This window comes from Diadema antillarum, unplaced genomic scaffold, assembly GCF_040938485.1.
Source record: "Diadema antillarum isolate AM-2024a unplaced genomic scaffold, OU_Dant_1.0 seq00001454_RagTag, whole genome shotgun sequence".
In the NCBI taxonomy this organism is placed as follows: Eukaryota; Metazoa; Echinodermata; class Echinoidea; order Diadematoida; family Diadematidae; genus Diadema; species Diadema antillarum.
Window position 1 is genome coordinate 282309 of NW_027272200.1, and position 25856 is coordinate 308164.

Here is a 25856-nt window from a genome sequence, read left to right on the forward strand (position 1 = left end):
TGGTATAGAATGCCTTGGCAATGTGGTCATAGCGCTACTAGTAGCTCCACGATCTGGTGATAGTAAAAATAGTGTGTATAGACAATAGGGTTACATGATATACATAGTATAGTTGCGCAAGTGAACTCATTCGCAGTCCGAAAGATAACTAATATGTGGAATGTGGAATAACTTTGAAATGTCTTGCTTCCATGTTGCATATCATTTTTATCAAATCGTTTCGATGTTCACACAATAGCTGGTTTCCGATGCCGAATAGAAATTATGACTTGCAGGAAATGATTGGTTCAAGGTATAACCAAAGAACAATATTAGCGCTTGAGATCAAGTGAATCATCAATACATTTTTCAAACACAGTTATATAATTATTGAAGCGTAACAATAAGTAACCATTGTAAGCAGCAAATTGTTCAACAAACTTACTCGTTTTTTTTTTACTGAAGCATGACTCTCCATAGCCTAAGCGAACAAAACTGAAAAATGATATTAAACAAACTTACTCTGATTAACACTGATCACTTTTGTTTGTTAATACTTTATAGTACTGTTTGAAGGAGAATACGTATTGTTATAACATTGAATACTGACAAATCGATACACTTAAAGCAACATAACCGACACCCTATTTCAAACCCAGTTCTCACCCTAGATAATAATAATAACTTAAACCAACATTCATCGTTATAAAGCGCCAACCGACCCCGCCCCCTCAAAAAAAAAAGAAAAATAATAGTCCACCTTTATACAGCTCATTTAGGGGTCAAGAGCCACACCTCACCCCCTTAACCCACTCTGTTTTGCAGCCAGTATGTCGTGCAGCAAAACTCACGCTGGGGAAAAAAACCAGTATAAAGCATGCAGCATAGTAGTAGGTAACCATATCATAAGTCTTCTTCTTCATTTTTTTTTTTTGAGGGAGGGGGAGGAGTATAAAATCAATAATGTGTGTGCTCCGCAAAGACTTGGTCGATTTGGTTGCCCGCCCTCAACGACAGTGCTTCACGGGGCATGGTGGAATGGGTGTCAGTAATAGTTGTACCGTCTTCCTCGAGCCATTGGGTTCCGCTCAACGCTCATCTGGGGAAACAAGAGTGATATCATGTTTATTTACCAATGTATTACCTATATCGATACTCATACCTACTTCTACCTGTATCATAGGGCCTATATCAATTTATTTTATTCGTTTACTGTATTCACCCATGTACAGGTTCTATCTATCTATATCAATCTATTTTTATCTATGTCTATCTGCCAATAAAATGTTTATCTTGGAATTTTCCACGTGTTGGACTTCGACTTTTATTATAAGTCGAAGGAGGAGTCTCGACAACGCCATTTGCAGTTCCAAAAAGGTTTTTATTAACAAAATTTTGTTCCCGCTCGGGCCTTCGTCGGTGTATATACAAAACCTTGTTGGAATTACAAATTACTCGAGACTCCTCTTTCTGTATGTCGATCTATCTAATCTGACATGTGAATTGTCACTTGTAGAAAATAATCGTAAAACATGTTAGTAAGCATGAATTTATCCATAATTTGCACGCTTTCATACTTTTATTGCAATGGAATCCTGATATCCCAACTCGTGAATTTCTTGGAAGTTTCCCTGTGGCCTATGTGATGACATTAACACATAGTATATGACATAATGTGCAGTTTTACTCATCGAACTCTAGATTCTGTTAGGAATTTTCTATACTATCATTTTACCTCTTTATCTTCTTTTGGCCGCTATGTGCAGGTGAGGACAGAAATCGAATGAATCTAAAACATGCTTGGAAACTCGGCTAGAATAATGAATTATATGACCTAATAAGCCATTTGAGACTCACTGATGAAGATTCGCTGCCATCAGCCACATACGGTGTAGAGAAGTTGTCGTCACTATGAAAGCCCTGCAGGAGAAATAAACAAACAAAAAAAAAATGTGGGGAACGCTGTGGCACAGTGAATAAGACTTTCGGCTCTCAACCGGAGGACCCGAGTTCGAATCCCGCCCAGTGCTTACGTCCTTGGACAAGGTATTTTTACCCACTATGTCCCTCTCGATCCAGTAGTATAAATGGGTACCTGGCAATGCTGGGATAATAATAATGGCAGGGCCCTCTGGTAAAGCAGTGGCAACACTGAAGAAGCTACCCTGGATAAATAAGACCTTATTATTATTATTATTATTATTATTATTATTATTATTATTATTATTCTATTATTATCATTATTATTATTATTATTATTTTCATTATTATTATTATTATTACTATTATTGTTATTATTATTATCATTATTATTATCATTATTATTATTATTATTATTATTACTATTATTATTATTAATTGCATTCATTGGTTCTACATGTTTGAGCTGATAAAACCTGTGTATAGTTAGTAGTCACTCAAGTGACGTAAGAATACACTTTTACATTACCTGTATCATAAATGGAGGCTCAAACTATACAGAGATGTATTTTGGATATACACTACGTCATTGGCATACTTTCGGAGCGATCCACGTCACACTATTACAGTGTATATCAGCTAGATGTTAGTGTTACTGTTAGATCCCCGTTAGCTTTAATGTTCCATTATAGATGTACCCCTATAGATGTACCCCGTTGATCTGATTAGAATAAGTGTGTTTGATTTGAGTTTATTTGCAAGCTATGCCCATAGGTAACTTAACTCTCTTCTATCGCTATGTTGACTTTTGTCAGCATTGTAAAGTACTCATTGTTTCTGTCATTATGTATCACTGTATTATTCATTCTTACATAATTCCGTATGATACTTTAATACTTGTGTACTTTTTACAGATTAATACACGAATATACGATATAATTTGTCAGTAGTATACTTTGTACCATGTATAGTTTTTTCGTGTTATGGTAATTAAGTATGATTAATTTGAATTGAATTGAAAAGGCGATCTTTGTAAACAGGTAGCCGGCAAAGCTGAGTTTATGACATGTTGGCTGTGTTTTTAGATAGTGAACGTCCTGTGTAACACTCGTGCCTGTCATCATGGCCATATTCAATGTAGTTACATAAACACAATACTAATTGTCATATCACAGCACAAAAGGGATGCAGTAAGATGTAAGGTGTCTTCATTAACGTTCTTGGCTATCATTAACGAGCTTTAGATCTGCGACGCGAACGTTAAGACGACGCAGAATCTCGGGTTGGACAATGGAAACAGTTGTCTCGCGTATGTGCAGAACACCACTTTTTTGGGCCTAATAGCGTCGTCTTAGCGTTCGCGTCGCAGACCTCGGGGTCGCCATTATTGTTTGGTTTACGAAGGAGACGGTTGTTAGATAATGTATGAAATGTATACGGGACGCGGGATAATATCATATGTGAATATATGTAATATTTACTTTTATATGTTTATGTATTCGGATATAATTCTGAAGCAGAGAAATATTTTCTATTTGCTGATCATTATTACTGACTCAAGATGGTTTTTATATTTTCTTTTAACTCATGAGGATGAACGTGATTGACTTAGGAAAGTCAGGAATAGCTTTGCTTGTTTGTGCAGTGATAACCATTGGTAGAATCTTGTTATCGAATGTGCTGATGTTCATGTTAATCTGTAAACTTTCACAGTTGTCGCCAGGGAGTTTCTTCGTAGTTCTTCAACTTCACAGCTTCTTTTACTGCTTTCCTAACTCTTCTTTGTTTTCCATTATTTCAGACGTCAGGTATAGCTAATTTACATCAGGGACGAATCCAGCAATTCCGTAAAGGGGAGGGTCATAACAAAATTAAAGGGGAGCATGCCCCCCAGTTTTTCTTTTTCTCTTTTATTCTTTTAACCAAAAATAAAGGGGGTGGGGGGCGGGGCGCACGCACGGTGTGCCCCTGCCTGCATCTCTGCCACTGTATAATATGAATCATAAAGCTGCAAAAACCTTGTCATTCGGATATACAAATTTACCTGAAAGCTCTTTACAACATTTTCTCTGTCTTTCTTACTATTTTCTCCCACATTTTCATGATGAAAAAAGTAAGATGAAGATGGATGATGAACGGTACCACTGAGGTTTGTAAAAGTCTCACCTCCGAGAATGGTCTGTTCCAACGCACCACGGGCGGGTAGGCTCGCAAGTGGCGGTCGCGGTCCATGTTGATCTGGTCAATGGCTCGCCGGACGGCCTCCCTTCGGTGGTCGAGAGAATACTCGGAAGACTGGTCATCGTCGTCTCCGTCCCAATATCCGTAGTTTCGCACGGGGCCGCCATCATCGCGATTGCTATATAATACGTGTCACAAAACAACGACAGCAACAAGAGAAGACATGAGCAAAACACGTACAGCAAAACGAAAGAAGAATATTGTTTTGTGAAAGCCAAGTTGCAGGCGTAGAGTCATTTTCATTGGCCCATTGTGTTTGATCCCAGGCTGCCAAATAAATTATCATTTTAGTCATTTCTGGCAGCAAAAATTAGAACATACTATTTTATCATTGTTTCTATTATTTTCTCCCACAGGAATGAGGTAAACTGTAGTACATACAAGTAGTCTCTGATTTGAAATGAAACACTTCATACTTTAAGTTTAAAAGGTGTCACGCGATGGTAACAAAAAAGTACTTCCAAGTGGTACATGAAATACCGTGCTGCCCAACCCCCAAGTTTTGTCAAATCTACTATTTCTGTCCAATCCCTTTAAAAAACTCCCAACAGGAGTGATTTTACACGATTCCGTTTTAGATTTCTTTAATGAAAAAAACAACAACATTTGATTGATGATTATGAAATCAAAAATACGTTTTTCCTACTTATTTTTTTAATTTTACAGAAGTCATTTTTATTACTATTTAACAATCGTAATCTGATTTTTTTTTCATGCAAAAAAAGAAGAAGCAAGAGACACGATGGAACCACACATTAATATTGCTCAATTTTAGTAGGCCCCTCTCCTTTTGAAAGGAATTAGATATCTATGATATCATTGTACTGCAAAAGTCTAGACTAGACATATCCACGAAATGATATTTTACTCTGCTCTGGAGTCCTACCTTCGCCATGGCCAAGAGAGTAACAGTAATGTCAGATGACCTCTGTCTTACCGCATGAATATACCTGTTCACATCGTGTTAAGATGATTAAAAGTTATAATCCTGATAAAAATCAGCAGAACCATTTCTGCATTGCTCCATGAGGATAAAAAGGAAGAAGCGTCACTCATTGTACACCAACCTCATAAGGACCTTTGCCAAGCGCGTGCGTCTGGAATACGCGACGTACATGCAGCATATACCGGCCATGGTAGCCAGGAAGAAGAACGACACGCAGCCGAGAATGATACCGACGATGACCGCCGGGTCCAAGACTCCGTCGTCGGTGGTCGGTGCACCTGCAAGTAACGAGGTTTATGGTTGTGTGTTGTGTTTGTTAATTGGGAGCTCTAAAAATGTCTAATCCTCTCAATAAACAGTGACGTGGAAAAGGCCAAAATTTAGCACAATTTTTTATTCTCCTGTTTCTATGCTCTTGGCTTTTTTTTTATATCGAAACCAATTCGAATTGTGGCATTGGCTTACCCTGTAATGATCTGTGTTCAACTGACCCGAACACAGACAAACATCATGTTTACAGAAGTTACACCGATTACTTTCGTTTTCAGGTCTTTTCGAGTTTTCGAGATCAGATTTGTCAAGAATACCACATACAGTACGTACGACATTAATTTGAGTAGGTGAGTTAAAATGCCGAAGTTTCAAGCACAAGCCAAAAATACAATATTTCTAATGACCCCTTCGTGTGGAAGATAATATTATATCATCGGTCAACAGAATTTTCACTTTGATTACCTCATTACAACGTAGCGTTACTGTATGGTCTCAATTGCTGTTTACTTTGTACAAATTCACATGCATTATCCTTGCCACCTCGTATGAGTATTGTAATAGTGAACAATTGATTGAACATACATTGTGAATGTGCTAGCCTCTATGGACCGCAAATCATACCCCTAGGTATGAGGACTTCTCTACGACACTGTTGTGACTGTATGTAAGCAATATCCGATGTGTATCCAAGATGGATATCAAGCATCATTCTATTCTTTATAATAATTATGTGATGTTATTTTTTTTTTCTTTCATCAGTTTATTGAGAAATATGAAAATACATTGAAATGCTATGAACTTTCTTTTTCCACCGGACGGAAACAAATGTGATGAAAGAAAAAGAAATAGAATAGAAATTAAAACATACCCTCAACGACGATGCTCGAGATTAAAAATGTCCCGTTGGCGGCTTCATTCACCGACTCAACGTTCAATCCCCTGATGGCTCCGATGAGATCATCGACTTGCTGCTGACTGGTCCCGTACACGTTGATGTCGAGGAAGGCGGTGACACTGCCGTTTATGAGAGCTGTGATGACAACATCCACGTTGTCATCTGTCGAATCGATAGCTTCTATGATCTGTGTGAGATAACCAGAATGTTCCAGGGACCAAAATGAAGCAATTTTTGGTATGTACGTGCTCATGGGCAAAAGGAGATCAAGAATCGATTCATGCTTCATTAAAAAAAAAAATCCTCTGCGTTGTAAATTTAACACTTAGGCCTACATCGCATCGGTATATACTTGCATTTCCGATCTTACTGAGAGCAACGTCCACATTATCACTCATTGATCTGACAGTTTGGAAAAACAATTAAGAATATGAACAGAACAAACAAAAACAACAAACAACAAAATAAACACTTTCCATCGAATTTTCCAAGTTTATCATCAACGACGAACTGAAATCAGAACATTTTCTATGTCGTAGTTTACTTCATCGCCAGCCAGATGCAGGATTACCAATATTATCATGTTTGCGCTGTTCAGGAAGATTTTGCAAATGACCTGATTTTACATTGCGGTATTCTGGTACAATGTAAAATGTTTTAGCCTTATAAAATAGCGCGTATGAAGAGTCAGTGTCGAAAGATGATGCTTAGATAAGCTATTATTCCTTTTGTTTCTTTAGATTTCACAGAAGGTTCTGTTGATATAGCAATTTAAACTTATGTTGACATTTTCATAATGACTATAATTCAAACAGTTTTACTGATATTGTTATCATGATTACTTTTATTATCAGAGTCAATTCAATTCAATTCAATTCAATTTTTGTCAAAAAACATATACGTACTGCTTTCTTTCGAATTAGAAAATAAGGTAAGCAAGGCAATGTAAAATGAAAAGTAAAAGACAGTAAAGAACCTAATTACTAGTATATATTGTGGTGAATACTGTAAATGAGAATTGGTATTGCGCTTTATGCAAAAAAAAAAACAAAAATGTTGGAAACAACCATGACCACGTGATCGATCGAGCGCTATAGCAAAGCATCTGTGGTGATATCCCAGAATCCAATTTGAAGTAATTTTCTCAGAGAGAAAAGGCAAATAAGGAGAGAAAAGAATCAAACAAACGAAGAGGAAACAAACTCACAGCCATTTCGATATTACTCTGCAAATCTAGGAAGGCGCTGCTGCTCATATTCATCAGCTCGGTGGTCACGTAAGGCAGGTCTGTACCTCTGCTTCTCTCGATAGTGATATTTGCCGACACTTGTGCAGTGTCTAAGAAGAAAGAAATCGACACGGAAGAATATGGAAACAATTGAAAATGTGTACTCCTTCATCTTTGAGTCCCCTTTGGTAGCCTTTTTTAATATCACATTAAATCTTTATTCATGTTGATATAAAATGAAACATGATACTATTTATTGCTAATTGCTGATATTTGCTTATAATCAACTATCAACTGTCATCACCAGATGGTATCATGTTTCCTTTGATGCGTATCCATGAAAATTTTTGCTTCTACGTATTATATATACATGCAATGAATGCAGTACCCGCTGAAAAAGCCCCAATAAAGTAAGAAAATAGAAAGAAGAAGTTATTTCTGGACCAGTGGAATACTATTTTTCATACCTTAAAGTATAATGCCTCCATTACCTAGGAGTTCATCAAAAGTTGGTACAATATTTCTTGCATATATTTGTCTATTTGTATATCTTTCAAAGAGATTTACAATTATTTAGTTATATATACATGTATATATATATATATATATATATATATATATATGATTTTATATATATAGATATATCTTTGTTTATGTATATGCAATGTGCAAATGAGAATAAGGTCAATGAGATTGAACGAAAAACTACAGAAAAGTGATTGAATTTGGAATAGCGTGTTTTCGCTTGTGTTTAAACAACACTGATATTTGCTAATAGGCGAGTTAACCCTTTCTGTGTGAGGGACATGGACAGAGTGTTCAACGGTTTATAGTGATTTCAGTCGCTACTCAACCGCATTGAGAGCTGACATATTTAGTGCCCGGTAACAATCATTTTTTATTGTCACTAGCTGCGGTCAGACTGGCAAAAGATCGCGATCTCAAACTTTGCGATCTTCAAGATCGCGATCTTTTGCCACTGTGGCCGCGGCTATAGTCTCGTCAAGATAAGAACAACATCAACGTTCATCTTTGTTTGTACTTTAATCGAAATAGATAATCACTATCACACACACAAAAGGGTAACGTTTTAGGGATGACATCATCGTCTTATCTAATGTCCTCATACACTTTTCACTACATCACTCATGAAAACACATGACCAAAAAGACACTCTCACAATGTGAGAGTCAGGTCATGTTGGTTAACTCAATACTTCTTGTTGCAGCGAACTTGACCCTAGAATTGCATTTGCCTTCTGTGGCATTCTTTATCATCGCGTAGATCACATGATCATAGGGCGAATGACCTCATCAGAATTTACACAGTGGTATGATGACCAAGGGAGAGTGTTAAACACTAACCAGCCAGTCATGAAGGGATAATGTGATTTCAAACACGTGACACTTTATTCAATAATTGTCATAAAAGTCTAAAGGCCTCGATGCCTCCAAAACAACAAGAAAACAAACTACTCTTTGAGCAAAACATATTGATTCCTTTTGTTTTTACGAATCTTGTGCACTTGAGAAAGGCTAAGCAGGAAAAGAACATGAAGGCCCCTAGAACATTGTTTGTGTTTGTTTTTGTTTTTGTTGTTTTTCTCTACCAAACAACCACAACAGAGATAAAGCTGGTAAGTGCAAAAGGTGGTAACTTACTGACACATGCACCAGCCCGCAATATCAGGTCACTTGAGCACACAGGTGTCGGTGTAGCAACCGGCGTCGTGAGGTCCGTCTCCACTGTAGAAACCAAAGTCATGCAATCAACACATGCACTTACATAAATTTGTACCACTGCATTGTGGATGCTTACTTGCCTTGGCGTCTACTTTTGCTAATTACAGTGACTCATTTATTCATTGATACGATGTTCTTTTTTTTAAAGGACAAGTTCACCTTCATGGGTTGAGTGAATACAGCAATATTTAGAACACATCAGTGAGAGTTTGAGGAAAATCGGACGATCCGTTCGAAAGTTATGAATTTTTGAAGTTTCTACTCAGTCATAGCTGGATGAGAAGAGTACTATAGATTGTGATGTCACATGAGTACAACGATATAAAGAAAGAATAAATAAAATTCAGCATATTTCCATTTTTCTCCCATAACAAAAACGAAAACTCGACTTCTCTCTTTCAGAAGGCAGGAGGAATAATATTACCGTAAACATACGTCAGTAGCAAGTCGAAGAAATGTGCACTTTATTCAAAAGGTAAATTTTTGTGAAATTCTCTTTTTATTTTCCTTATATTGTTGTACGCATGTGACATTACACACTGTAGTAGTCTTCTCATCCAGCAGGGACTGCACAGTTCATAACTTTTTAACGGATTGTTCGATTTCCCCCAAACTTTCCCCTATGTGTCCTTCTAATATTGTTGCCTTCACTCAATCCACATCGTATCCGGGTAATTACCCCCAGAGGGCAATTACCACCCGGCTAAATACTGGTTAGTGGTAAGGTTAGAGTTAAGATTAGGGTTAGGGTTAGGTTTAGTGTTAGGAGTTTGGGTTAGGGTTAGGATTAGATTCAGGATTAGGATTAGGATTAGGGCCAGGGGAAGGGTCCGGGGTAATTGCCCAGGGGGTAATTGCCCTAGACCCCTCAATCCACATGTATATGAAGGTGGACTTCTCCTTTAAGTTTGTATCCCTTCATACGCACAATACTTTTTTTTTGGGGGGGGGGGGGGGGGGGTTCTCCTGTAGCGATTCAAGCAATACATGTGTAGCACCTATAGGCAATTCTTCAAATCTAAGATTTCTGAGTAACTTTCTTGATTCGTTTTGCATTTTCATACTTAGTGACCAATGCTCGATCGATCATTTTTCATTGCGCGGAATTAATGTGATTAGAAGAAAATAAGATACGTAATAGTACTGACCGTCTACGATTACATTCGACACGTTCAGGGTGCCGTTGGACGCTGCAGTCACCGCGTCGCTGTCCAATCCTCGGACATCGCTGGCGAGATTATCGACTTGCTGCTGATTGTTTCCGTAAACGTCGATGTCGAGAGTGGCTATGACACTGCCGTTCCTGAGATCAACGATGACCACATCCACGTTGTCATCTATCGAATTGATAGCTGCTATGATCTGCATGAGATAACCAGAATATTCAACGAGCTGAAATATATACAAATGTAGCCAATCTCATTGTTTACACGGATTACACGGGGAAAATAATATTCACACCAAGCCTTCAAAAGTTTTCACGTATATAAGCAACTGTAAATCAAATTAATTTCCTTCTTTGTACCGGCCGTATTACAATACCAAACTATATTACCCCCTAAGTTATGTAAATAACGTCCAAAAATTATTTCAATTTTCCTCTATTTTGATCATCTAATCATCTTTTCACCCAAGTGATTTTAAGTCCAGAAATCACAGATGGAAAACTAATCTACTTACTGTAACACTTTAAATCTAGCTTATCACTGGTTGTTCTAGAAAAGAAGATTTGTAAGAATTCCTTAATTGAGAATTGACGCACCCTCCTTCCCCGCCCCCGGGCACTGCCCCCCCCCCCCCCCCCCCCCCCTTGGGCCCCTAAGTTCTGAATGGCCAGTGCTCATTTCTACAGGTATAATCTCTATCACCCTAGCGATGGTACCTGCCAGGAAATCTGACCATAAGATGAAAATTAAATTTGGGCCCCAATTTGGTCCCTTCCCCCCCCCCCCCCCCCCCCCCACCCTGGGTCCACTTTTGGATCTGTCATGAACAAACCTAAAACGACAGTCACCAATCTACCAGCTCATAGCACAACTTAGCTTATCACTTGCGGTTCTAAAGAAAAAGATTTACCAAAAAAAAAAATGAATTGGGAGCACTGTGCCAATAAACGCCCCCAATTCGGGAATGGTGGCCATTTGAATGTAACTATACATTCTATCATTCTTGCGATGACATTATCTGCCAAGTTTGGTGAAAAGTTTGGCTCATGTGAGCTTAGAGAGAGAGAGAGAGAGAGAGAGAGAGAGAGAGAAGAATCAAACAACTACAGGGCAAACAAACATGAATTTGAACTCACCGCCAATTCTATCTCATTCTGCAAATCTAGGAAGGCATGGCTGCTCCTATTCATCAGCTCGGCGGTCACATAAAGCAATGCTTGACCTCTGAATGTCTGAATGGTGATGTTTGCCGTCACTCGCTCAGTGTCTGAAAAAATAAATAGATAAATCGAAGCCACTGAAAATGTGAAGCCGTCCCCTCCATTTCCAGCAATTTTGTTTCTGCCTTTATCATAATGATATAACATTCATTTGTATCTTTGTTGATCATTTACATGTATTTTTATTACATGTTATTATGTTCATCGCATTGTTGAACTGATTTCCTGACATCTGAATATACAAACATTTTATCGTATTCCTAATCATTTGTTTGCTGGAAATGAAATAAATCAACATGAACTTGAATGTGTACGCCATTCTCTTGAGTCATTGGTTACCTTATAGTACTAGTTCCAGTCACATCATGTGTTTAAAAACCGTGCTAATTTAATAACTTGTACAATCATTTTTACTTTCAGACCGGTGACCACGAAAAGCGTGATAACATCTCCAAACAACAACATCCTGATTTCAGTATGTTTGAATTCTCTCGACTTTTTAGCATTCCAATAATCTATCAATTCTCCCAATTCATGCCATGAATCTGCCACATACATGATATTAGATTTATCTACATCCAAATGAATACATTTAAAAAAAAAATCCAAGAAACTCGATTTTACGATTAAGTGTCAATCCCCTTATCGCTCAGCAGGCAAATCATCCTGCTTTGTAATTTTCATGGCATTAACATCAGCGACATTAATGAGATGACATGCACGTTGAGGAAAATTTTTATTTTGAGTTTTTGTTTTATTTTTTTGTGTAGCCAGAGCCTTTTGAGCTGCTACTGCTTAAACACATGCTTCGATATGTCTTTCTCTCCGACACGTGTTCATAATCGCCATCATACCTGAATCAAAAAAAGTTATGAAATGTGTCTTTTGATGAATCAGAAAAAGTGAATTATAATTGAATTAGAAAGTTTTGACATGTTCTGTTTTTGTGATGTCTTTGAGAATTGCTTTTTTTTATTTTTGTCTAATAAACAGCAGCAACAACAATCAAAAACTGCAACAACTGCAACAAGAACAACAGAACATCATCATTATCAAAACGAAGAATATTATCTAGACAACAGGTAATAGCTTACTGGCGCATGAACCAGCCCGCAATACCATGCCACTTTGGCATGGTGGGGTAGCGGCTGTGGTTGCGCTCGCGTCCTCTGCAGTAGTGCGTGCTTCGTCTGTTGTTACGTCCATTGCTGCAGTCGAGTTGACCAGCGTCGTGGCTTCCTCCGTCGACGCCACCGTAGTCGCGAGGGTTGTGTCCACCGTTGTGGCTTCGACCGTCGTGTTCGCGGCCGTGGTTTCGACCGTCGTGTTCGCGGCCGTGGTTTCGACCGTCGTGGTCGCGGCCGTGGTCCTCGCCGAGGTGAGGACGGTCGTCAAATACGCAGTCGTCATGGATGGCGTAGGCGGGGATGCCGCGGAAGCTGTTGAGGTGGCTGGCGTGGCGGTTCCATCGGGAGTCGTGTCTATCACGTCTGTGGATGAAACCCCAGGCGAAGCACAAACAAACATTTGATCAATTTTGAAAACACTTTGATTCACATGCACTGTTGTATTTTTATAATGCAATTAAGTCTGCCACATATGGAAGCGCAGTATCCTCCCATGATCAATCCAATATAGTTTAAGCAATTACACTTACTTCTATCGAACAAAGAGGGTATGGCTTAACACAAAGTATATTATATACGAAACCATTTGTTTTGACAGTTTGTTTTAAATACATTCATTACATGTTGAATCACGCAATGAATGCTACTGCAAAATGATATGCACAAATAAACTGAGTAATGTAATAGATCACGGCAAGAACGACAGAAAAGTAATCCAAAAAAAAAAGTGATAAGACGCTGTGTGACAACTATAGTGACATAAGGTATATTCATTCATTCATTCCTGTTTTATTTTCATTTCCAAAACAATGTACATGGGTAACACAAACTTCAAAATTAGGGTATGTTCTTGTGACGTATAGTATCACATGATCGGTAGAAATACATCTTTTTTCATAAAGGACTTGATGGAAATGAAAATTGAGGGGATGCTAAAAAGCATAAACTGGCGTAGTGCAGTCCCCTCCCTATATATACGTCACTACAATACATTCATATAGAGCTTACAAAACTACAAAACTATACAATGCATGCTAGCACATGCTTTGTATTTTTACAGCGAACACAAAAGTTTACTGACCACCTATAACAGCGTTCGAGATGGAAAGCGTCCCATTGGATGCCGCAGTCAGCGAGTCCGCATCTACGCTCATGATGACCGCTACGAGATCGTTGACCACCTGTTCTGTTCCGGTAACGTTGATGACAAGTGAGGCAATGACGCTTCCGTTTCTGAGTTCGGTGATGACGACATTGATGTGCTCACTTGTTGAATTGACAGCTACTGTGAACTACGTGTATTGACAAGATCGTGATAGTTTCATATCAAAATACGATACGCGCCATTTTTCAAACATTTTAAAGTATGTCCATCATCATACAGAGAAGAAAAGAACAATTTCAGTGATGCTCACCTGTAATTCAAGAAGAAATGTTCTTGAAGTTATGATTAAAACATGATGCGAACTCTCCTGTCATTTTCTTTGATAATTACAGCTTGAATCACGAATATTTTCTCAACAAGAATACATTTTAAATCATCTTGCTATCAAAATATTGGTTTTATAGGAATGGGAACAATGTTGGGCTGATGGGGGTTATACCCTTTTTATATGAAACTCCATTTCATAGCCACTGTGACTCTTGGAAATTGAATGAAATAAACGGAAAGAGATAAGTAGACATTTTGGCACAGTCTGGAATAGAAAAGAAAGTAAAAAAATTGAAGGAACATCAAGGTCTCATATTTTTAATACACTGATACAAATGGTTTCAAAAGTACAAATGAAATTATGTAGGTGTAGGGGGGGGGGGTGGTTATGTAATCTATGTTATTCCGTCGTTTCTTGCCTAGAATGTAGAAATCATGCTTCGGCTATAGTATCATCAAACCTTCTACTAAACTGTTATCGTTGCTAAGATATAATGACACATCAGTAACCCGATGTCAAATAGAAAATTCATTCTGTTGGAGATCATTCTTTTTTTTTTAATTTCATAGAGGTATACTATGAATATACAACGTATGTGCATGCTAATGAGACTTTCAAGACGACGACGTCATATTCTCCTGTACTTTGCATAGATTATACAAATGCGGAGCTAAAAGTACACATTATTAATAATTCCTCTCCAGAACTATATGTGAGCTTTCAATGATTATGGTATTGACTTGACTTCATCTGTTTGCATTAACATTTCAGTAATAACAAGGCGTGTGCAGCGCATACAATGGTCTTGTATGGGCAGGAAATGTCTTGTTTGAACGTGCAAGTCTCGTCTAAGTCGAACCCATCGAGCAAATCCTTCGACTTGCCCGAACTTCGACTTATACACCACATAAATTTACACATGTTCACGTACCTATCCGCGTTACAATCTTTCTTTGATTTAGCCATATGTTTGACTTGTGCAAAGTTGACTTTAGATTGACTTTAGAAAGGCTAGGTTGATTGTGTACTTAAATCTGAATAATAAATTCAGAAGGAATACATTGTTGTGGTCATGACCACTAGCACTGAGGTATAAATTTAATCTAATTTCATTGTTATCAGCAGCAAACTCTTTGAACCGTCTTTGACACTGCGCTTTAGTGATCAAGGGAAACGTGGATAATGGAACTGAAAACACATTTCTCCTATCTTATGTTAACAATGGTGGTGTCACGGTGTTTCAGTTAGGTTTTTGTCTATGAAGTGATATTTGATGCACAAATGGATAAACTTACCGCCATTGCGACCTCATTCTGCAAATCTTGGAATTCTTCGCTGTCGGTGTCCATCAGTTCGCTGGTCACGAAATCTTGCGGTACCATTCTGAATTCCTCAATAGTGATTTCCCCGGGAACTTGCACGGAAACTATAGAAACAGAGAATTATGCTTTGTCATATATACCAGGCATAGAATCACCAATAAGATAGGGTAGTTCATACCACAAAACAACATATCGAACCCTTTAAACGCAGTCTTCCTAATTGTGAATTATGATAATTCAGAGCATATTTCAGTTGCCATTTCCTCAGTAATGTATTCAAAATGCCAACTCCAGTATGTTCTAATGAATTGTTGATAATAAGAGCACGGAGGGTTGAGAGCTAGAGGAAAGGGGTTTAATCTACGGGCGTAAGTCAATACGAGCAAAAATACTTTTTTTTACATCGTTACTATTATAAAGAGACCATAAAAACCGAAAAAATAAGCTGAAAGTCCATGTACTGATAATGATGTACTAAATCAGGAAGGTCTAAACGTTCATGCGCTGATACATACATGCAGGTAAGTCTCGCCGAGACTATAAAAAAAAAAACCACACACACACACACTTTGAGCAAGAAAATGGGTTTCCATCGGGATTCGAGACCTCCAGATTGCTAGACCGGTGCTTTACCGACTGACCTACAGTAGACCCTAGTACGGTGTTCGTCCCATAACCATTGATTCTCTTTGCTCATTTGGTCAGACGCTATAGCGTATGTGTGCCACACACACACTATTAACATGACATAAACCCGAAGGATTCACCGAAGTGAAGCAGATTTTTTTTCTTTTTTTTTCAATACAAAATGAAAACAAATAAAGGGAAACCTGACCAGAAACGAATGATAAATAGTGAAAACTTTGAACAAAGGAAATTATTTACATCCTTCATATAATTTGTTATGAGTGTAACTGATGATATTTCTATGATTTTGATAATTAGATAATAATATCATATTGCATTAATGTCGCATATAACATTGAAGTTCACTGAATATTCATATTAGAAAAATGGACATCAGAACTGGTTCGATTGGTCTAATCTCCCCACCCCCCCCCCAAAAAAAATAGAGATATAGGAAAATAATTTTCAATACAAACAAGAACAAATTTAAGAATCAGTCGGAATGTAAGTAATTAAGAGGCTCTTGAAAATTCTGCAACCAAAACAAATAATCGTTTATGAGAAAAAAGGCTTAAATGAAAGAGAATTTTAACTTCACAACCCCAAACACTTACAATGAATGGTGACATTTTTTTTTTTTTTAGAAAGGCATAGCACCAAACCACAAATATGTTTATTCTGGAATTAATTAGGATAAGGTATATATATATATATATATATATATATATATATAATATATGTCAAATGGAATCTTGATAGGCTATAACTTTCATCTCTTCTTGTAATGTCCGAATTGACATTGTGTCACGATGTGACGTTAAATTCCAACACCGCAGCTACCTTCTGTTTGGATTCACTTTTACGAAAAGACGAACATTTTCCATTCTTTTCTTCTCTTGATATAGTCTCATCCATTACGAAACATTGCTTCATATCGAGACATTAGTGCAGACATAGAGAACCACTGGCTGGCTCGTGCACGCTTTATCTTTGTCAGAAAATTCTCGAGTAATGAAATACAGCGGGGTTTTTTTTCACGTTTTGACACGTGGAAAACTTTGTTGTTTCATCAAGCATCACTATGCATGTTCATTGTGACTGTCCCTGCAACGTGAAGCATGCATGTCGTGGAAAAGAAAAAGCAACAATTTATTGCATTCGTATATCAATGATACTTTATACTAATACTTTATCCAAATCTAAGTCATTGTCTGTGTTATTGTGAAGGCGTCCTTTGTACATTTTATTCTTGATTTTTTTTTTTTTTTAATAAAGCTGCATAAAGAAACCGGAATTGAAATCGAAATCGAAAGTTGGAATCATACCAATATTTTCCGAGCACGTCCGCATGTTGTCATCAAGTGAAAAGCCAGGATTGCACAGACAGACGTAACTACCGTTGGTGTTCATACAAATGTCCTGACAATTGTGGCTATCCCCTTCACACTCGTCGACATCTATGAAGATGAATTAAATGAAATGAGTTACATCCACGTCAAATGTACAATGATTCAAGGATCGGCAATTTACGCTGTCACTTGTTAGATGAATTGATCTAGTTTCAGCATTTTACCTAGAGTAAAACAGCTTAGATTATGAAAACGTAACGTGATTAGTGGATTTCTATTTTCCACTGCCATGACTGTTATATCTATCTTCTTTTTGTCACCGTTGCAAAGCATTCTTTGTTTCTTTCATTTATTTATTCGTACATACATCTTGTATCATGCTTTGTGACTTCAAACAAATTGTTAAACGATATCATTTCTCAAATGTATACTTCATATTAAGTATAAAACGTTTGTCGGATGGAAATAATGTACAAATGAATTGAATTGAATTGGCACAATAAACCCGCAGAAATATCACGAAGCACGAAAATAAAGTCAAAGACATATTGGCCCTTGCGTCTTACCGATGCAGGTGTCTCCGTCTAACTCGTAGCCGCGAAAGCAGCCACAGCCGAAGTCCCCTTGCAAATTTATGCACACTTGGCTGCAATTGTTGACTGAAGTCTCACACTCATTGATATCTATAAATAGAAGTGATCAGAAATAAAGGAAAAAAGAAAAGATCAGCAATTCAAGTTCCACAATATTTATTTCCAGCAAACAAATATACGTAACTATAAAATAACAATGCAATAGTTTTGAATAATTATCATTAAAAGTAAAGAGCTTGTGCCAAGTGTATTAAATATATATAGATAACCAAACAAAACCAAAATACAATACATTGATTAGAATACAGAGAACATCCAACGTCTATCATCCACCATCCCCCATTCATAGCAAAATACTGAAGATTCACAATTTGTGTCTTTTTTCATTAGATAGATTTCATACATAAACGCCATTCCAGTTTATCACCGAAACACCCATCTTAAATCCAGCAAATGACTTATTTTCCAAATGTACAGAAAGCTGATTCCATTGTCTGATTCCCTTGTTAGACAAACTGTTTCTTAAAATTTGTACGTGGTCTAGATAATTCTGAATTCCTACATATATTTCTCAAACCATTATGAAATTCTTTAGATACAAAAATAGTGAGCTCACCAGGCATCATTTTGTGGACAACCTTATACATGGTATATGAAACAGAAAGAAGTGAAAGATTACCGATCTTCAAACACGTACATATTTCTCGACTAGAAAGTTTCCACTCGACATTGAGAACCACCCGGAGTGCCTTATTTTACATTTGTTGTAATTTTTCCAAACTCCCTTTCCAAGCATTCCCCCATTTTATGCTACAATACCCAAACCTGCTTTGAATTGCAAATTTCTAAGATGTTAAAGCAGTTTGTTGTGTTGTAATGCTAATTCCAGTGTATTATAGTTACTAGTTACCGTTCTCAATAGCGTATACAATAGACAAATAATGTATAGAAAGGAAGACAATTATTATCCGGCATGATATCCATCGAATAATATATTCATAGTGAATATAATTATGTATTGTGCAGCGATGGTAGAAAACATTATAATAATAGTGTATATCCATTCATGATATTTTTGTTAGTGAAGGAGTTACTTGAATATTTGGAAAAAAATGAAAAAACAAAAAAACACACAGATATTTGTTTAAATTGTCTGTACCAAAGAAATAGCTTTATATTGTGTTGAAGTAATCATTATGGCCCGAATTCACGAAGGTAGTACAAATGAAACCATGGTTTAAACCATGGACAAAAACCATGGAGCGCCAAGTGTCGCAAGGAATATTTCGTTACGAAATTGGTCATTTCGTCGACAAAATGACCGTTTCGTTACGAAATTATCATTTCGCGGACGAAATGTTCATTTAGTTACAAAATGTTGTCATTTCGTTTCAAAATAAACATTTCATCGACAAAATGACTGATTTCGTAACGAAATATTCCATGCGACACTTGGCGCTCCATTGTTTTTGTCCATGGTTTAAACCATGGTTTCATTTGTACCACCTTCGAGAATTCGGATGTGTTTCATCCATCCTCTGTATAATTATATTGGTTCGAAAAATCAATGAATTCTATCATTTGAAAAAAAGAAAATTCCCCCATTTTATGCTCCAATACTTAAACCTGCTATGAATTACAGATTTCTAAGATGTAAAAGCAGTTTGTTGTGTTGTAATGCTAATATTTCCAGTAAGGCAAATCAAAAGAAATCGACTCAAAAGACGTTCGTACAATCACGCAGCCAAACACATTTAGAAATAAGTGATCAATTATCACTCCCTTACTTTTATGTATAATGAATAATTTGACTCCGTCTTATTCAAAAGATGAATTTGAATTTGTAACTCATTCCTATCCCTCCCCTTCGGACAAAAATGAAGACTTCCCAAACCTAGAACTGAATATTTGAAGAAATCATCAAAATACAAATATGCTAAGGAATGTAATGACCTTCTTGAATATGGATATCAAGATTTCCCCCGGTGTTTATCTATTCAAATCTAGAATAACTATACGTTTTAAGGTTACTGTCCCGTTGATTCATTTTTTTCTCTTTGTTGATGAAAAAGAGTTAGTACTGAATATTTGAATTAGTACAGGTTATTATAAGTATTAATTATTATTTTCCCTTTCTTTTTCCCTTGTATCCTTTTTTGTTGTTGTTGTTATTTGCTTGTATCAGCTGTAATATGCGATGTTGTTGTTGTTGGTTTTTTCTCTGTCTCAATTTATGTATTTTAAACATCTCCATGTTTACGAGTTATGTATTTCACAATCTCATATTGTATTTGTATAACTTCCATGTTCTGGACCCCATGGAAGACCAGCGATGCCATGTTGGCATCGCTGAATATGGGCCATGTTATTTTTATACGGAATGTTGTTTTTACACAGAAAATAAAATCAATCAATCAATCAATCAATCGTGTGGCGAAACTTGTACAAACCCATGCAAATGCCTCCTACATCCATGTAGCCGTCGTCACAGGAACAGTTGTAGCCTTCAATGGTATTAATACACTGACCGTTGCTGCTGCATATGTCGGGAAATTGCAAGCATTCATTGACATCTGCGAAAAATACAGACAAAGACAACAGCAAAATTGATCAAGCAGAGAGTTTTAATTGTCAATTTTTGCATAACAAGCCTGTCATTTTGAGCGCTAGCTCTGCGCCTCCATGGAGCTACTATACATAGTTCCATGGTGTTATCAAGTGAGGACTTTATGGATGAAGCCTGATAATCTCGTAATACACTCTTTTGAAGCAGACTGTCCTCCTTGAAAAGACAGTACAATGTAAGTATTACACTGTTTGGCATAACACTTTGATCTATTTTGCAACATTTCATATTTGACCTCTCCTTATGCTCAGTCGGATTGCGCATTCCAGGAATGCATAATGTAATTAAGTGAGTTGTCCTTGCAAAAATGATTAATCAGGCTTTCTTGTGATGTTACATTCATATAAAATGATGCAAGTCTAAGAGAAATATGATGCATCAAACTGGAATTGCAGGAATTTTTTTGACGGGTAAAGTCATCTTCACACTGATATCGAATTTCAAATGTATAACATGGTATTACTGTACCTTCAATTTGGACGAGGTTGTCCGGTTCCAGAAGGTACGTGGGAGCCTCCAGACTAGCCAAAAAGATCGTCTCCAAGCTCTGGTCAGTCAGATTACTACCCTGCTCTACGTCCACTCGGAAGGTCACTTCCAAGAGCTGACCCCCAGCAGCGTGAAGTTGTAGACCGACACAGCCAGCGTGTCTTCCGTCTCTGGCTGCAGTTTCAGGTGCGCGAGAACCTGGGCATTCGAATGAGGAAAACACAGCAATGATGATTGCCCGCTATATATAATTATAAGATAGTGCTTATGATTTATAGTGTATATCACTACCGTACTGTGGTAAGGGAGAGTGTTGAAAATGAAAAAAAAAAATCAGAATTAGAAAATATTGCCCAATGGATAAAAGCAAATAAATTATCCGCCAATCTCCAAAAAAAAAAAAACAAAACAAAAAAAAAACCACACACCTAAATAAATATGCTCTTTAGCAAGTCTACTGAGGCACTACCTGTTGATATTGTTTTTGATGGTACTCCACTGGAAAATATTTCCCATGTTAAGTTTCTTGGAAAAACAGTCGATAATAAGTGTTCATTGAAATTTCATATTGATAGTATCTGTAAAATTATCTCACGAAACATTGGTGCTTTCATTATAATTTTCCATAATATTGCCATGTTTTAATTATGGTATTCTCGCGTGGAGAAATACACATCAAATACTCTGAGATAGATTATTTCTGTTACAGAAGAAATCACTCCGTGTCATGACATGTTATACTCCCATTTTTTCTCATATACTCACCTGTTATTTTTTTGAACACAAAATATTGAAAACTATAAATTTGTATTTGTTTAACCTAGGACAATTTATGTACAACTTTGTTATCTTCCAAATCTTCCAAATCTTCCAAATGTATTTGAAATAATGTTTCGAAGAAATCAATCAATTCACAACTTTCCAACATGACGATCGAATGATTTCCATTTGCCATTTTTATTTAGAACTTTGCCAGCTCAGAACACATTCATCTAATATGGGAAGAAGTATTAACTAGAATTCATAACAATATAACAACAGCTAAAACTTTGAAATCTTTCAAGAAAAAAAAATAGAAATAATTTTTAGCTTATAACACACAATTGAATTAGGTTCGTTTTTATCATCTCAACCAAGTCATCATTTTGTAAGACTTTAAACAATTATGTATCAATCATTGTTTTATTAGAGTAAAACAATCTGACAAACAAAAGTCATCCTCTGTACCGTATATACCAATGTGTATATTCTCTCCTTTTTTGTCCGCTCATTCAATCCAGGTTGTATTCTATCATGTCTACTCTTACATCAGCAGTTTGCTTATGTCCAAGATGACACGTGCTGTAGTTTCATTTCTTCTTCTTTTTGTTTTTCTTTTTTCCTTCCTAATATGATTTCATGTCAGTCGACTGAGGTTTGTCTGATTTTGTTTTATATTGGTTTGTAGCTTCGTTAATTCATCCTACGCTGTCTTACGCATCTTCTGAGAGTCCATCTAAAAATAGATGGACCCCCCCCCCATTTCCATTCTCATCCTTAATTAACTTCTTTGGTAAGCATATCTATATTTAGAAATTTATTTTTTCCATTTTTACTCATTTGAACAAGTATTTTATAAATGTACGTTTTTGCAATTATCAAAAACATATTGTGCTTAAACATTGCATATAATTTCTCTGTTTATTTGATGGAAATGAATATAAATTTGAACTTTGAACATTTGATAAAGGAAATGTACTGCATATGCTGTTGACGTTGCAGTTTGGAAAACCAAAACTCATTCATAATACATTTCAAATAGAAACATCTTGAGAAGAGCCAGTTAGTGCTTAATAGGAAAGATAATGTTCGTAATTAAATTGATAGTAATGATGATAGTCATAATTGTATTTCATATATAAAATGATATATATATATACATTATATATATATATATATACATACATCGTATATATATATACATACATATATTATATACATATAGCTTATGTATTCACTTATTTCTTTTATACATATGAATGTCCAATCATATATAATCATACGAGCAGAGGGAGAGCATATAGAGAGAGAGAGAGAAAAAAAAAGAAGGCCTCACACGCACACATGCACACATGCATACGCAATACTTACATTATTAGCTAGTCGATTCTGATTGTCGATACTCTGTATCCTCGTAGGATCAGAGGCAACCGTAAACCCCATTATAGTCGTGAACATCACCACCAGTGGGTACGTTTCGGCAGCTTAAAAGAAATAGAGAAAAAAAAGGAAAGGAAGGATGGAAGAGGGAGAATGTAAGAGAGAAGTTATCACTTTAGACCTAATTGCAATCTTCAAATGACGTCAACTTTCGAAAGCAAATCAAATGTCTACAACACTACCCTTCTTGAAAAAGCACGAAATCTATTATCATAGTTTTTCGAATATTCATCTAGCATAATGTGGCGTACTTTTCCATTCTGATTCGAGTTTACATTAGTCTTGACCCGTTGTTACCACGGAAGATTTTTCCAGCTTTCGAAACAGCTTTCGAAACAATGCAAAGGAGTGTACAGAGCAGAACTTTGGATTTTTTTTTTAAATTTTTTTCCAGAAGAACATTGAGATATTCCCCTTCCCATTTCCCCTCCCCTAGAATTCGTCGAAAGGACGACGTTCCTACGTTGAGGACCTAGACTAGGGAGTTATTATGTCTTAAGAAGTTATCTTAGTGCTGATCATGTCACGTGTATGCTTCTCAACATTTATCATTGAACATTATACTCTAACATTAAAATTTGCATTATGTTGACGAATCACTTCAAGGACGACATTGATTTTGATCCTTCCAAAATTTGTCAACTAATTGCCAATGACATGACACAAGAGATCTTGAAGATGGTGTGTTCAAACCCTACGAAAAATTCATGACGATGACGCTGGTATCGATACAACCACTGCGTACAATATTGTACAGCGATCGTGCGTATGAACGTGTCTACAAATTCTGACAATCACTGGGTAATCACCGACAGGTCCTAGTGCATTAGCTCATCCTTTCGAATTGTAGTCAGAATATTAGATGATACATTTTATGTAATAAAAGCAGAGAAAGAAATTTGACGACTTACCGACACAAGTCCCATCTCTCTCCGCAAACATTTCGGCACACACACAGGTGAAATTACCGGGTACGTTGAAGCACACACGGTTATCTGCCGCTTGGCAGTTGTGAAGGTTGTTTTGGCATTCGTCTATGTCTAGATGATAAGACAAACATCACATAATGTCACGACGTGTTAGGGATGACACTGCGATCGGGGTGATGACTTTTGGAAATGTTAAAGATTAACTGTAATGAAGCTAGAAACCTAATCAGGGAAATAAGCTAACATATTTTGTTTCTCTTTATGTCAATAATACGACCGCTCTCGTTTAACCAATCCATGCGGCTATGTTATAGTATTTGACACTTTGATGTGGCAGAAGTGAGACCAATAATTGCTAAATTTGGTGGTGAACACGCGCTGTGGTGAAAAGTATGCTTTCAGCTGCAATTTGTGGCTAACACAAAGAGGTTTATGCTTGACAAGTGTGAAACTGCGAAGCGTGGAACTGTACATCCGGGTACTTTTCCGCAGACATGTTCCCCCCCCCCCCAAATGGCGGACCTCTCTCTGCATGCCCACGAATTGTAGAGTCAGCCATCTAGTACAGTGTTGAGGATGTGCCCTCTTTGGGTTGACACAACACGCGCAGGGCGCTTTCACCTTTTCTAGTAGTTCTGTACTGTAAGATAGACTTGTTAAATAACATAACTATTCGTCGCGCTTTATGGAACGCACGCATAGGCCTAAGCCACAAAGTCTGTATAGATGATCAACATTGTTGGTCGTTGCCGTCCAATCCAACTTTATGATTAAGATGACATTAATAAACAGAGTAAAATCAATCAGCAGATAGTACACATTTCATTACAACCAAAAGGGATACAGAATATTGAAGTTTCGTACAGCATTCAATTCAATTCAAAGGTTTATTTTCACTTTTTTCAATTGTAAAGTTTCGGTTTAGATGGTGTTGATGTTTCCAATGTTTTTGTATGATGACTTTTCGAGAGAATGGGAAACCTCTTACAAAATATGAAAAAGAGCATAATTATACGGAATTCAAAGTTGATGAGCTGCAAATTGGTTTTCAATTGACTGATATCCATAACAAAGCGATCCTAGTATAGGATAGGACCCATCTTTTTATTATGGTCGCTTTGTTTTACTCTGTTTTGGATATCTCGGCCATTTCACACTGGATTTTCATCCCCCCAAAATAATGACTATTTGTTATAGAATTGTACGTTTTTTAACATTTATAAAGTGGTTTCTCAGAGTATCTCACAAAAAGTTAAACGCTGAATTTATCATCTCAACTAGTACTTTACCGTCCCTTTAACGTCTCTTTGAATATGGATTGAATTGGGCTTAATTGTTTATTAGTCCATTCTGCCCGAATGTTATTTCAATATTAATGAGATTTGTACATTTAAGTTACGCGCAATAACGACTACAATACTTTTGCGTTGAAATCTAACCACAATCTGAAGGTTACAAAGCAACCTACATCTTGGCAAGGAATGTAATACGAGCAAGAGTGAAAGCTGGTGTATTCTATTGCGTGTTTTTTCGTTGTCTCTCTATTAAGGAT

At 36.8% G+C, this 25856-nt stretch overlaps 2 protein-coding genes across 2 annotated transcripts in view; both read right to left on the reverse strand.

Moving 5' to 3' along the window:
* Positions 1–1024: 1024 nt before the first annotated feature.
* On the reverse strand, positions 1025–15585 carry LOC139709601 (uncharacterized). Its single transcript, XM_071621561.1, has 12 exons — positions 15466–15585; positions 13819–14029; positions 12705–13100; positions 11527–11657; positions 10373–10586; positions 9144–9227; positions 7462–7592; positions 6228–6441; positions 5208–5364; positions 4066–4258; positions 1837–1899; positions 1025–1078 (listed from the first exon to the last, which is right to left on the reverse strand). The coding sequence occupies exons 1-12, from the start codon at positions 15550–15552 to the stop codon at positions 1025–1027; spliced, it is 1935 nt and encodes a 644-aa protein (XP_071477662.1). The 5' UTR covers positions 15553–15585.
* A 1862-nt stretch (positions 15586–17447) lies between these two features.
* The window catches only part of LOC139709602 (uncharacterized), a 49449-nt gene continuing 41040 nt past the window's right edge, over positions 17448–25856 (reverse strand). The window contains exons 27-32 of the mRNA XM_071621562.1: positions 24287–24415; positions 23307–23419; positions 21156–21374; positions 20512–20634; positions 18035–18151; positions 17448–17576 (exon numbers count right to left, since the gene is read on the reverse strand). Coding sequence (XP_071477663.1) covers positions 21279–21374; positions 23307–23419; positions 24287–24415 — 338 coding nt within the window. The 3' untranslated portion in view covers positions 17448–17576; positions 18035–18151; positions 20512–20634; positions 21156–21278. The remainder of the gene's footprint in view (positions 17577–18034; positions 18152–20511; positions 20635–21155; positions 21375–23306; positions 23420–24286; positions 24416–25856) is intronic.

Bases quoted from the DNA above. Each gene is read 5' to 3' on its own strand.
- LOC139709601 (XM_071621561.1), bottom strand. From the start codon at position 15,552: ATGGTACCGCAAGATTTCGTGACCAGCGAACTGATGGACACCGACAGC. The intron at 14,030-15,465 runs GTAAGTTTATCC...CAATACACGTAG, and splicing joins AGAATGAGGTCGCAATGGCG to TTCACAGTAGCTGTCAATTC. The intron at 4,259-5,207 runs GTTGGTGTACAA...CGTATTATATAG, and splicing joins TTGGCAAAGGTCCTTATGAG to CAATCGCGATGATGGCGGCC.